Source organism: Heterodontus francisci, chromosome 12, assembly GCF_036365525.1.
Source record: "Heterodontus francisci isolate sHetFra1 chromosome 12, sHetFra1.hap1, whole genome shotgun sequence".
Classification (NCBI taxonomy): domain Eukaryota; kingdom Metazoa; phylum Chordata; class Chondrichthyes; order Heterodontiformes; family Heterodontidae; genus Heterodontus; species Heterodontus francisci.
Genome location: NC_090382.1, coordinates 101,858,897 through 101,873,853, shown reverse-complemented (window position 1 = coordinate 101,873,853; position 14,957 = coordinate 101,858,897). Strand labels below are relative to the sequence as shown.

General features: G+C 44.7%; 1 protein-coding gene across 8 annotated transcripts in view; it reads left to right on the top strand.

The window, feature by feature from the left end:
* Window positions 1–14,957, top strand: part of LOC137376021 (uncharacterized) — a 69,097-nt gene that overhangs the window by 31,249 nt on the left and 22,891 nt on the right. For 5 of the 8 annotated variants that reach the window (XM_068043956.1, XM_068043955.1, XM_068043954.1 and 2 more), the window contains 4 exons: window positions 2,712–3,056; window positions 10,857–11,129; window positions 12,386–12,724; window positions 12,803–13,072. In XM_068043956.1, coding sequence (XP_067900057.1) covers window positions 2,712–3,056; window positions 10,857–11,129; window positions 12,386–12,724; window positions 12,803–13,072 — 1,227 coding nt within the window. The remainder of the gene's footprint in view (window positions 1–2,711; window positions 3,057–10,856; window positions 11,130–12,385; window positions 12,725–12,802; window positions 13,073–14,957) is intronic. The other 3 variants (XR_010976122.1, XM_068043959.1, XM_068043958.1) reach the window with 1 other exon arrangement.

Here is a 14,957-nt window from a genome sequence, read left to right as displayed (position 1 = left end):
TTGGTCGTAGAACTCTGTTCTCTGCGATCACTGTGCTCCCTTAATTTCTCCCTCCATGTAAACTCCCCAACCCATATTCGCAGTCACCCTGTTGACCTTCCCATCTCATGTGGCCTCGATACCCTTTTGTATCAATTACAGATAAGTGATCTCTGATCACTTCCTTGTACCACTTACCATCCAGATCCCCCTTCTATACCCTTACCCTACCTCCTTCTGTGTTCACCCCGGGAAAAAAATCTTCCCAATTCCCTTGCAATTGCACTTGCAAAATTCCAACTTTCTAGCCTTTTGCTCTCCAATCACCAGCGCATTTCTGCAGCTACGGATTTGCACAACCACACATCACTTCCACCTTTGATGCTCTAGTCCCCAATAAAACCATTACTCTCTCTCACCCTGGCCATTCCCCTGGTACAGCTCTCATCTCCGCTAACTTAAGTCCAAGAGAAGCAGACTTGAAAGGATGTGGTGGACAACTGGTTGAGCCATTCACCGCCAAATCTGGCAGCAACACATAAAGCATGATCAGATCCTGCTCTTGTCTGTTGAAACTGCTCACTATTCCAGGATCATCCTGAAATAACACCAGCTACTTTTCTCAACTGCAAGCCATCTTCTTCGACTCCCCTACAGTCTCCTCCAACCTCATCTCCAACAATAAGTGCGAGAAGCTCATGGACTCCTTTGTCACTAAGATTAAGACAATCTGATGCGTCCCTCCCATATATTAGCCCATCTGGACAAACATGCTCTAAGGCTCCAACCTGCCCTAGCCCTGAACTTGCATCTTCCTATAATTTCTCCCCTATCTCCCCACATGCCTTCTCCAAGCTTATCTTGTCCCTGAGACCCACCTCCTGCTCCCTTGACCCTATTCTCACTAAACTGCTGACCACCTAACTTCACATCCTGGCCCCCATGTTCGCTGATACTGTTAATCATTCTCCTCCTTCAGGTTCTTTTCTCCTTCAAAACTGCCGGGATCACCCTTCTCCTCAAAATCTACCCCTTGACCCTTCTGTCCCTGTAAACTACTGCCCAATCACCAACCTCCCTTTCCTCTTTAAAGTCCTTGAATCCGTGCCCATCTTTCCTGAAACTCTGTGTTTGAATCCCTCCTATCAGGTTTCCGCCCCTGCCACAACACTGAAATGGAATGGTATCCTCTGTGTTTGTGATAAAGGAAAACTATCCGTCCTGATCCTTCTCAATTGGTCTGGAGCCATTGACACCATTGACTACTCTATCCTCTTCTAGTGTCACTTCACAGTCATCCAGCTGGGTTGGCCTGTTCTCAGCTGGTTCCATTCTTATTGATCTAATCAGAGCCTGGGTATCATCAGCAGTGGCTTCCTATCCCACTCCCGTACCTTTACCTCCTGTGTCCCCAAAGGATTTATCCTTGACCCCCCCCCCCCCCCTTCTATTTCTCATCAACGTACAGCCCTTTGGCGCCATTATCCGAAAACTCAGTTTTTCACCCAGCTCTATCTTACGACTATAAATCTTGACTCCTTCATGGTTGTTAAGTTATCAGACTTCTTGTCCAACATCCAGTACTGGTCATTGTCTTTGGTCCCGCAACAAACTCCATTCCATAGGTACCAACTCCATCTATCTCCCTGGCAACTGTCTGACGCTGAAGCAGACTCTTTGCAACTTTGGTTTCATATTTGACCCTGAGCTGAGCTGCCGCCTACACATCCACACCATCACTAAGATGGTCTTTTCATCTTCCGGAACATCACCTGACGCTGTCCTTGCCTCATCTCATCTGCTGCTGAAACCCTCATGAAAGCCTTTGCTACCTCATAGACTTGTCTATTCCAATGCACTCCTGATCGGCCTTCCACATTCTTCCCTTTGTAAACTTCAGGCCATCCAAACTCTGCTGCCTGTGTCCTAACTCACAACAAATGCCGTTCATCCAATCACCCCTGTGCTCTTTGATCTGGCTACAGGTTAAGCAGCACCTTGATATTAAAGTTTTCAAATGTCTCCATAGCTTTGCTGCTCCCTTTCTAATTAATCTCCACCTGCCCCACAACCGTCCGCTTGATCTGCTCACATCTAATTCCGGCCTCTTGAACTGCCCCGATTTAAATTGCTCCACCATTGGTGGCTGTGTTTTCAGCTGCCGAAACCCTGAGCTCTAGAATTCCCTCTCTAAACTTCTCTGCCTCTTTACCTAGTTTTTGCCCTTTAAGACCCTCTGTAAAACCGACTTCTTTGATCAAGCTTTAGTTCGTCTGCGCTAATATCTCTCGATGTCACTCGGTTTCAGGTTTTGAGTGATAACACTCCTGGGAAGCAGCATGAGGCATTTTAACATGTTAATGATGCGGTACATTTCAAGTTGTTGTGTTTATTCTCTCTAAATCCTTTTATATTTTTCCACAGTTTGTAAAGTGTTGTAAAGTTATTTTCTATTAAAATTGCTATATAAATGTGGGGGAATTCTTTTTTTTTAAACTTTGGGAGCTGGGAGAAATCACAATCCATTCTAATAAGTGTATCTTTAGGAAGGTGACCTTTGCTCTTTCAGCTATACAGCATTTTACTCTGGTGTGTATGTGCTGTAGCATGTCTGAACTGTATCATCAATAACAATTTACTGAAAACAAATTGTCTACAGGATGAATAATTACACAGGTCAGATTAAAAATTTGCTGTCTGATTCTAAAATGTTTGTTATTCTTTCCTTGCAGGATTCCCAAGTTATATTTATCTTTTACATCAGGAAGGGAACTTTGTATTGAAAGGACCAGAAAATCCTGGAAATGGTCCCATTGTGTTGGAATGGAGACCACACTCAGGGCAACAAACTACATATCAATTGGGTACCTTTCACAGCGAAGATCAGCGATGGGCTGTACAATGGAGCGATAAGTACAATAATATACCAGGCATTTCTCAGAGGATACGTGAGGACTGGGGTACCCTTAATCTGAGAATCAGAAAGCCCACCTTTGAACTTGCGGGCTTGTTCACCTGGACTCAGACACAACCCAGTAAAAAAATCCTGAAACAGTTTGAAGTATTTGGGATCAAAGGTAAGTAGGACAAGGACTAGAAAGGGTTCAATAATATGATTTTCTGTGAGCAATTCCACTAATATTCCTAACAGAATGTTGGGATCATGTCATGATCCTTCAGTTCTATCACCCAGCCCAGAATGAATCTCTCACTGGAAACAGACAGATCAGTGAAAATCCTCTGTGCATTAGAATTAGTGGATGCACAAAGGGTGAGTAGTTTTGATTGGTAACATTTGTATTTTTTCCCAATCTTTTGTCCATTCTCGTAAAATTCCTGAGACAATGGCCATGGAGGGTGATGGAGCTGATGGTGACAGTATGGAGTTGCTGGTAAGAGCCGAAGATGATGACTTTAGTCTTCCAGATCTTGAACTGGAGGAAATTGTGGCTCATCCAAGACATGATGTTGGATAAGCAATCAGACAACACAGAGGCAATGGAAGGTGTGAGAGAGATAGTGTAGAGATAGATTTGGGTGTCAGGAATTTGCATGTGAATATACGTCTTTGAATGATACTGCCATGGATCAGATGTACAGGAGGAAGAGGAGGGAGGAGGTTGTTGTTGAAGGATAATGCGAGAGCCAATCTTTACTCAGTTTCACATTTATCGTACAGAGTAAAAGGAGTACAAACATGTCGCTCCTCACTCAACTCCTTCACTTGTCTCAGTAAGACTCTCCTCAGAAGCGTTGAAGTAAGACCCCAGTTAACACCCTCCACCTGCATAACACTAAACAATAGATACAGAATTAACAGGAGGGGGCTAATGGCAACAAGTGAACATTATCTGGGAAATGTTAATTGTCAGCACTAAGCACAGCTGCTCAGTATTTCTCTGACTTTGTGGGATTTCAATTCCGGGGTCAGGACCTCAACATCGCGTTTATTTCCGGGTCCCGACCCTGCACCGCATTGGCAATGTGCACATGTTGCAGTTTTAACTGGAAAGCCAGTTAATTAGCCTGGCATCACATTCGCCACCAAATTAGCAGCGGCGGACGCAGGAATGAGGCGGGACACAGGGATGAGCAGGCCTGATTTAAACGATGAGCGGCAGCCATTGATGTGGTCACTGTTCATCTCCATGTTGCAAGGAGAAGCTGAGCAGAGGGCAGTGTGTAGGGAGGGCCCGCGTGCCAGGGTAACCCTCTGTTTTTCGCGTGCCTTACTTGAGGTACTTCTGGTGCTGGTGACGGCCCAGAGAAGCATCGCATTCCATGTCTGCACCAGAAGAAGCCGACAAGGATGACTGAGAAGGCCTGTCTGGAGGTGGCTCATGAGGTCAGCAGCAGAGGAGTGGTGAGAAGGAACTGGGTCCAGTGCAGGAAATGTTTCAATGATCTGCTTGGGTCTGGCAAGGTGAGTTCAAAGATAGACCCAGATGACATTCCCCCAGGTCAGCAGTCACCAGAATGCAAAAGAGAGGGGCATCCCGAGGGAGAATAGAGTTCTCCTGTGTTTGGATAAACACCTTCTTACACTTTGGCTTGCTGTACACTTGTGACCTCTGGTGTCATTATATGCAAGTCCTGTGAGATTTTGGAGGACTTGAAGACCCACTTTGAACCCTCTATTAACATAATTTATGAAAAATATGTGAATAACGCGAGAGCTCAGGAAGAGAGGGTGAATATTGATCATTCTATGCCTGTACTGAGATTTTCAGCTGAATTTTGTGATTTTGGCAACTGAAGGATGATCTCAGCAGAGATAGGATTGTTTGAGGAACAAGAGATCCCGCTGTGAGAGCACGTCTGCTGAGAGGAGAAAAGCTTACTCTCAGGAAAGCTAATGACATGTGCAGAAGCTCTGAGGTGGCTAATCAATAGCTGAAGAGTATTGATGGGAGAACCGATGAGGCTGTGCACTATGCTAAGAGGCAGTCCAAGTCTTCCAAGCACAAGTCAATGATGTAAAGGAAGGACAACGTTCAGAAGGAGCAGCAGAAAGATTAAGGCCAGAGGAGTGGATATGAATACAGGAGGATACCACAAGAAGGAAAAGGAAGCATGTCCAGTGTGGGGAAAGCAGTGCTCTAACTGCAAGAAGATGAACCACTTTGCACATAAACATTTTGCGAAACAAAGATAAACAAGCCTGCAAAGATGGTTGCTGGAGAGATGTCTGATGATGATTCAGACAAATCACTCTAGAACGTGTTGGGCAGCATCAAGTCTCGAGGTAGGAAGTGGTTTGTGATTATTGGATTGATGACTGCAGAAGTAGACCATCAAGACTGATATGAAGAGTCAGATAGACACGGGTTCCACGTGCAACAGCATGAGCTTTGCAGACTTGTGTGAAAGAGCTCAAGATGGTGACTCGATTACAAAGATGTCAAAGGTAAAGTTGAGACTCTATGATGGAATGATGCTCACTCCAGAGGACAAACCAAGCTGAGAGTCCAACAGGAATGAAGAAAAACTTCAGTTCCAGATAGTGGACACTGAGCAAATTCCCCTCATCTTGTCTGAAACAAATCAAAAGCTTGGACTGGTAACCCTCCCTGTATCAGTGTTTTGCATGACACCAAGTCATTGACTGCTGAACAAATCTTGACAGATTACAAAGACATTTTCACAGTTCTTGGATGGCTTTCTGGTGAATATCATCTTGAAGTAGATGAGACTGTGAGCCCAACTCAACATCTTCCGAGGCGAGTTCCAATTGCCCTCAAGCCTAGCTTGAAAGACAAGATAGAGGAACTTGAAAAGATGGGAGCAATCAAGAAAATGACAACTGCTGTCGACTGGATTAGCAGTATGGTAACAGTGAAAAAAAACTTTAAAATTGAGAGTGTGTTCTGATCCCAATGACCTCAATAAAGCTTTAAAGAGATCGCACTACCCAAGATCAACCATCAAAGAGATTTTGCCTCAACTTGCCAAGGTAAAGGTCTTTGCTACCTTACATGCTAAAGGTGGATACTGGTAAGTGAATTTCAGTGAAAGCAATATCTTTCTGACTACTTTCTGATGCCATTTGGGAGGTACAGATGGTTGCATGTGCCATTTGGCAATTTTACTGCTCCGGCAGAAGACCAACGCAGACAGCATGAGATAGTCAATGGTTTACCAGTAGTGGAAGCGATAGTGGATGATCTTCTGGTTTATGGATGTCCGCGATGTCCGGATCCAATGGAAGATGCCATCGCGGACCATGATTGGAATGGAGTGAAACTGCTTGACAGAGGTCGCCAGATGAACCGAAAGCTGAACAAGAAAATGTTGCAGCTGGTGTTGACTGAACTCAAGTACATCGGTCATGTACTGACAGCTAAAGGACTTTGCCCTGATCCAGATAAGGCGCAAGCAGTAGCAGAGATGCAGCAACCAACAGATGTGAAGGCAGTTCAATGATTTGTTGGATTTGTGAACTACCGAGTCAAGTTCTTACCCAATTTGTCATCAGAGTGTGAATCTCTACGCAAGTTCACTGCAAAGGATATTTAGTGGTATTGGGGCACAAAACAAGAAGCAGTTTTCAAACACATCAAACAACCAGTGACGACAATGCCAATGCTGAGGTACTATGACGTCAATGCGGAAGTCACCCTACAGTGTGATGCAGTGAAACAGGATTTGGAGCAACCCTCATGCAGCAAGGACAACAGTTGCATTTGCATCTAGAGGGTTAACGCAAAGTGAATGATGCTGTGCACAAATCGAGGGAGACTGCCTGACTATTGTCTTTGCTTTTGAGCATTTCAACAAGCACCTGTTTGGGAGAGAGAAAGTGATGATAGAGTCTGACCACAAACCACTTCAAAGCATCTTTCTCAAACAGCTTCTATTTGCTCCTAAGTATTTGCAAAGGATGTTACTTCATTTGCGGAGATATCACTTGGAAGTGAAGTACGAGCAAGGGGAGCAGATGTCCATCACTGACATGCTGTCGAGAGCTGCACTCCCATTGAAGGAAGTTGATAATGCCAGTACAGAGTGTGAAATCTTCCAGATTCAACAAGAAGCAACAGAACAACATGCTCTGGAAGTTATCAACCCGGTAGAGACATTGAATTTGACAGACAAGCATCTTGCTCAGATCAAACAAACTACACAATGAGATGCAACTCTTCAATTGCTACAGGAAATTACAAAATGTAACTTTCAAATGAAGTAACTCTCATGTATGTGCATTAATTTGCAATTTCTTCAATGAAAGGGGAGACATTTAGATAGATACCTTTGTGCACTTTGGCTTGCCACACATATCTGATCGCTGATGACATTGTATGCAAATAAAGGCTTTTGGCTTTGCCATTTTATGCACCACATGGAACATCCTGACCATAGGAGAGGTGTGAGCACAGTATCATCGATGACCCATCAGCGTAGTTCATTATCTGAGCGCTATTGGACCGTAGGTTATGGGGAAATCTACAATCCTATGCGCATGAAATGCTGCAAGTGGTGAGGGAGAGAGTCTTAATGACATCTTTGTTCACCTCACAGGCCAAATAGGAGAACAACACAGGGAGAGCAAGAGGGTCCGCCTGGATGAGATGCATTTCAAGGAGCTGGTCCTTGATCTGGCCAGAGTGGCAACCCACCAGGATATTGCAGATGGAGAAATGGGAGTCAAACATGGACAAGGTGAAAAGATCTGAACAGCCCAGGTTCAGAGGATGCATGGCAATCCTCCCCGTGAAATGAACTGTCAATTCATAACCTGTCATCTGATTGCTTCAAACAGCAGAAGCATCTGATGATTGTGCTGATTTCTCATGATGACCTTCTTTTACATCTCCCCCGGGGACAGCTGCAGAGGGGGAGGAGTTAAGACACTGCCAACCTGTTCTGTAGGAATCAGAGGGGGAAGACATCTCAGAGCCTGCACTGTCACATCTTTATAGTGCATCCTCCACCAGCGCAGATCCTCGCACCTCGGTGTCTCCTCGTTATTAGATACAGTGGCACAGGGTGAAATGCACATCACATCAGAGCAGGAGGTGACGGGGAAGGCAGATTCAGCTGTGGCCAATTCCCCTCGGAAGACGGGGCACAGGCGCAGCCCTGCTCAACAGGGCGGAGATACAGAGCCTAGTGAATCATGAGAACCAGCATGAGATGTGTGCCCACGTGTCAATTTACCTGAGGCGCTGTGGAGTCATGGGATGACAATGGAGGAATCCATTCATCTCGTGTGCTCCACAATGTCTCAGTGCTTTGAGCACATGAGCTTCTCCATTGAGCGAGTGGCTAACTTCATGGAGAGCCATATGCAGCATCACTCAGAGTGGATGCAGGAACAGCACACTGACATGCACAGAAAGCATGCCACAGTCTGTAGTATTGACCGGTCAATAGTGAAAATGGCTCAAAGAAGCATAGAGTGGATGCCAACTGTCTCCCAGCTGGTGGTCCCCGCGAGCCATCTAGGGTGCCATGAAAGGTCTGAGGTGACGACAGATAGTGATGAGAGGGCCACCCCTCATGGTTGCAACATCATCATCCATCTCCATGGCCCCTCCAATGGATGAAATATCTGTAGAGTCGCACCCTGTGACAGTGACTGGCCCTGCAGTGTTGCTGGTTCAACTGCCTTTGGAGGTGTCCCCTGGCACTTCCATGATGAGGGCGACTGCCACGGGCATCTCAGTCCCAGAAAGGCATGAGTGAGCAGTCTGTTGCTGCCTCATCCTCAGCTACAGGGGGAGCAAGTTGTAGAAGTGGTTATGAGCAGAGGCCTCTGTGTTTGTAATATCACTTTGTGGGTCTCTTGGGTGTTTTTGTTGTACATGACATCAAACTGCTGTGTGATAAATCGCTCGGCATGTTGTTGCACTGAGGCAGACTTGTGTATTTTCATTTCATCAGGGCGAAGGGCTGGAGAATGAAAAATAAGGGTGAGCAAAGCACAGGATTGTGTTGGGGAGCAGTACGTCAGATGGAGACTCTGGAGCATTGCAGTGTTTGTGTCATTGGAAAGTTGCTGATTTTTGTTCTTAACAGCTGTTTGCTCTCACTCGGATGAAGGAGAATCTCCTCTCCAAATGTCCTGCAGACTGAATATCACTCAGGTGAAACGTGTCTGGATCTGAGTGTCCCGAGCGTCCCTGCCATTCTGATAAACGTTCCACCCCCTGAGTTTACCGTGGCAGCAACCCTGCAAAGCATAGGCACCATTCTCCAGTTCTTCTTCAGCCTCCTCCTCATTTTCATCCTCCTCTTCCTCATCATCTTCCTCCTCTCAGGAGCTGTGCTGTTCTAGCCCTTCTCCCTTGTCAAGGACATGCTATGAACTGTGCAACAGGCCACCACAATGCGTGAGACCCTTGAGGGAGTGTACTGAAAGGAGCCACGTGACCGGCCAAGGCACCTGAACATCATCTTCATGAGGCCGATGACCTGCTCAGTAATAACCCTTGTGCTCAGGTGGCATCTGTTGTAGTGTCTCTCAGCCTCCAAGGCAGGATTATGCACTGGAACCATCAGCCATCTCCTCATTGGAAAAGGTTTATCTGCTAACAGCCATCCACAGATTTCCCATTGCACCATGAAGAGCTTCAGGACCTGAAATTAACAAAGGATGAAGGCTTCATGGCAGCTTCCAGGATAGCGTTCACGCACCTGTATAAAGCACTTGTTGTGGTTGCATACCAGCTGAATGTTTCGGGAATGGAATCCCTTCCTGTTGAGGAATCTCCCAGTTGGTGCATGCAAGCAATCAAAGATTCCCTGCACCTGAGGGAATTCAGTGATGGAGACAAATATCACTGCTCTTTGAGCTTGAGTGCCACTATCCATTTGGAATTCAGTGGAATCCCCTGACCTCTCGGTGTCCGTTACCTCTGTGATGCAATGATGTGCTGCTGCCTGCAAGATGCCACCAATGACTGTTGCCATTCCCTGGAAGGACCCAGTTACAAAATAATGCAAGGCCACTGTGACATTTACAGTCATGGGAAGGCTATAGTGATGGTTTCCACAAACCCTCAGATGGCCCTTAACAAGGGTACACATGTCAGCAACAATCTAATTGGACAGGTACAGCCTTCTGCAGCACTGACACTCCTACATGTCCAGGTAGTTTCTCCTTTGGTGGTCGATGCTCTGTTGAGGGTATTGTCTTTGTTGCCTTCCTGCCCCTCCTTCCTCGCTCCTGGTGCCCAGGGGTTTGCCTCTGCTCCAGCGGATGCTGCTCCTCATTGCAAGTTGATCCAATCTCAGAATCGCTTGATCCCATTTCCTGTTATGTCCTTCCTTCTTTTCAGTTGGAATGTGTAGTCTTCAGGAACACCTCACTCATGAATCCGTGAGGCCTCTAAGCAGAAGGGACCGTCCACACCCTCTAAAGCAATCGCCTCCCACCCAATGTCCTTGTCAAGAGCGAAGTAACAGGACAGATAATTCTCCTGTCTCTATAAAACTGACTGCCTGTGAATGAGGGCCTTTTCTGAGCCTTCTCTCTTTAATGGTGCCTCTTGCTGTTGTCTCTCCATTGTGTTTGCAACTTCTCCTCCCTGTTGTGGTTTGAGACCCTGTGTGGATCCTGAGCCTACAAAGAAAATTCAAAATGGTCAACAAACAACAAGTTTGCTAAGAGGTCTAAGTGACCAATCATCGATCTCGGACGGATTGTCTCCTCTGGCTCTTGGTGGAGCTTTTTAAACATTGAGTGTGTTGGTTTTGTGTCGGGAAAACAGCATGCCCACACGGGGGGCGGGTTAAATGACCATCCGCCCCGTTCCCACCCTCACATTGAAATAAAATTCCCACCACTGTGTCTTTGTAAAAAAAAGAAAGTTCTGAATGCAATAGTTCAGAACACTTATTGAGAATTCTAAGCTTCATTTATCTGTTTTTTACAGTTGAGACAGATTCACAGAGGCCTGTAATAGGCAGTGACATCACCCTCAGCTGTACCATCTCCAGACTCTCAGATACAGTCAGTCTTCACTGGAAACCAAGAGACTCATCTCAGCAGAACAGGAGGAACAATATTGATGAGATCCATCTGAATAACACAGTCTATCTGATAGTCAGACAAGTTGGAGCAGAGAATCAGAATTTATATACATGGGAAGTGCATGAAAATGACTCCATTGTTCTCAGTGGAAACACAAATGTTGATGTGGATCTGGGTAAGTCCAGAGCTACCTTGCAGTAGGTATTAAATAATAACTAATATAAAACTGTTACACACAAAGTACAGTGAGCACAGAAACCACTGTGGGATTTACTGCAGAATGTGGTCCTTGTTTTTACCCTGGAACATGGGTGTAAATATAAAATGGGGACATTAAGAACTGATGTAACCAACCAGGTGAATTCAATGGATTCATTTCAATTCATGTTTGTGAATCAAAAAGAATAAAATCCATCAATTGAATAAAGGAAATGCCTTTCCAGTCGACATTGGAATAGAGAAATACAAACAAATTAAAGGCACCCAACACTGATGTTAAAAGATTAGGGTCATTCCTGAAACATTCTCTTGGGTACAGTGGTGCTGGTCACTCACTAAAATGGTCTGAGCATCTTACATTCAGGGTTAATCTCATACTGCCCAATGACTGATTATGTGATGGCACAGCCTGGGGTGTAAGAATAAGATTCCCCTGTGATCTAAACTGGATATTTGTGTCTATCGCACATGCATCTTTAGTATTTTTTGAAGACAGCCTAAAAAATCCTTGGTGAGACAAAGTCAGTTTAAGTGCTTTATTTCACAGCAAGGGAACATACAGAATAACAGTTATGATCGGATTCACTTAGTTTAATCAGTATTACCTGTCTTTGTGCATAAGTTCAAAATAATGAACATGCCTCACTGTTCCAAACCAGTGGGTCAACTAATTAACCTAAACAAATTAACTCCGAATGAACCTCCGACCTGCTGGAGTTCAGAAATTAGTCAAAGCTTCCCCTTGCTGCTTTCTCTATCAAGCTAGACTGACATTGCACTCTTTGATGGACCTGCCTATGTCATAGAGTCATCGAGTCATAATAGCATAGAAGGAGACCATTCAGGCCATCAATGATTCTGTCTCTATTTGACCTCCTATTCACAATGGGACCAGATGTACCAATACAATGGGAATGAGGCATTTGTTGATAATTAATTGCTGAGACAGTTTAACAAATCTACTGTCCATGGAGAAATATCACTTTGACTGAGCCATATTTAAGGCAGATGGACTTGCAACCTGACATTTAAAGAACTATCAGCCTGGGCCAGCAGCCAGTGTATCCAGGTCCCAGCCGATTTCCCTGTCCTAATGCTGCACTCCCAGCTGACATACCAGGAGGACGCTGTTTGGTCCTGTGGAAATTTACAACATCTGTATCTCAGGAACTATAAAAATCTAACATCTTGTTTCCTGTCTGTCTATTGCAGAGTTACACAACATAATATACACACTTTATCGGTCAGTCACGGATCACAGTGAACTCTACCTAAGTTGTGAAGTTCAATCTGATTACACTGAAACTAAATGGACCTGGTCATCACGTTATTTTCAGAATCAAAAAGAAGAAATAGCTTCTACTTACAGATCTGAGCCTATCAATATAAACAGGACCTACTTTGGGAGTCGACTGGTGCCCACCGAGACAAACTTTAATGGCAACAACTTCAATGTGCAGATTGTCCCTGTATTGTTTGAAGATTCAGGAATTTACACATGTTCTCTGGGATCATATAATTTTGTGACCATCAAACTAATCACAGTTAAAGGTAGGAGACAGAATGTTCCCATGGTTTTAAATGATCATGTTATTGTTTAAAATCTAAATGATTTTCTTGTTTCCACAGTCACAACTGAACCACCTGATGCAGTGACTGAGGGAGACACTGTTACCCTGACCTGCTCTGTCTCTGATGTCACTGAATCAATGAGACTTGTTTGGATCAGTAGTGATGGCAAAACTGTTGCAGAGAAAACATTGAAGGAACAAAAACAGGAAGAGGATGTTTTGCAGCTGATTATTCAGAAAACCGATAGAGACAGAGAGAACTGGACATGTGTTTTACTTCATCAAAACACACCCAAGGTTTTAATTCCATATTATCTGAAGTTTAACAGTAAGTCTCTCAGATTTTGCTTGTCATTTTCAAAGACAATTCTGGTCACTTAATACTCTTTAATTATGATAACTTCTTATTCTGTTGCACTCCACATTATTAAGAGTTCACAGGATAGGTCTGCATATATAAACATCAAAAAGTCAAACGAAACAGCTCGAAGCTACGGAGAGGATTGAAAATGAATAAATGCAAAAAAAAGTCTTTTAGGTCCATTATACTCCCGTAAGGAATCTTTGAAATGCTAAATTCCCCCCTTGCCCACTGTAATAAGACTAGATGCTGGTCACATTGCAGTTTTCCTTGCATCTCGTGTTGTGCTAGTGAGTAATGGTGGAAAATGTGACACATAGGCGTTGAATTTTCATGCTCCACTGAGTTTGAGAATGTAAGCGAATGGGGTTGGATAATTAAGAGGCCTCCCAGCATGCCAGTTTCCTGACCCCATTCCCAGCATCGGCATTTTGGTCAACGCGGGTTTGGGCCCTGGCAAGGCTGCCCCTATGAAGGGGACAAGCAATTCAGCTCATTAAGAGCCTTGTTGAGGGTATATACTGGAGGTGAGCTGTGATTTTCCAATCAGCTTCCAGTTTCTGATGCAACGGGGGAGTTGGGTGGTAGGGTGGGGGTGTGGGTAGTGCAGTTTAACTGTTTGGAGGGAGGCATCCAGTTTCATGCTGTGTACTGGCACTGCAGGCAGGCCTATAGGCACTGCTGGTCTGCCTGAGTGGAGGTCCAGCCTGTAGGGGGGTTCCCCTCCAGATAGCGGTGGCCTGGCTGTTTTCTGTATTTTTGGTTTAAATTTCTTTTTAAAGTGGCTTCTTGTTGAAGCACCCTCTCAGTTACCCACCTATTACTGTAGCCAGGTGCTGCTCTGAATCTGGAAGCCCACTGGTTGATCCTGCAGCTTCGAGAGGGTGCTTGCTTCCCTTAATTGAAGAGGATACCTGTTTCCATGCCAATGAAGGAGGCGCCCAGGTCAAAGTTCAGCAATCCCCCCGGGGATGGCTTCAGGACCTGGAAATGGGCTTGGATCTTTTTTCCCACCCCCAAAGTGAAAATTCAGCCCTTAATGTCACTCTGTCAATCCCAGTCATTTGGACATGACCCATACTCATCCAATATCACTTCTGGCAGGAAATCCTGGAAGTGGAAACCATTGGCTGCTGAATGATTGGTTGGGGAAAGAATAGTTAATTAGCCAATGATTGGTTGTGAAATGATTGATTGAATGGTTAGCGTACTGGCTTAGATTCATGTGAAATCAACTCAGGAAAGGAGCAGAAATAACTTGCTTCCTTTCACTCTGTGACTATACACATTTGAATATGGTTCCTCATGCTTTACTGACATGACTTCTGTCAGACAATCAGGAAAGTGATCACAATTGGGTAGAAAATGACTGGTCAGGGAATGATTGGGTGGAATGTTCGGTGTGGAATGATTGGGGGGAAATGATTGATTGGCCAGGGAATTATGGGTCTGAGAATGTTCCTCGGGGAACAATTTGCTGGGGAATTAATGGACTGGGACTAATTGGCTGGGGAATGACATCAGCCTGGAATCAACTGGAAATCACAGAATCTTTCAGCACAGAAAGAAGTAATTTTGGCCACTTAGGACTGTGCGATTCTTTAAAAAGAACTGTCCAATTAGCTTCACTTCCCTCGTCTTCCATCATCCTGCAAATATTTACTCTTCAAATATTTATCCAATTTCCTTTTGAAAGTTATGATTGAATCTGTTTCCACCGCCCTTTCAGGCAGTGCATTCCAGGTTATAATAACTCACTGCATAAAATAATTCGCTTTATCTTTGCTCTGGTTCTTTTGCTAATTATCTTAAATAAGGACATAAGAAGTAGGAGCAGGAGTAGGCCATTCAG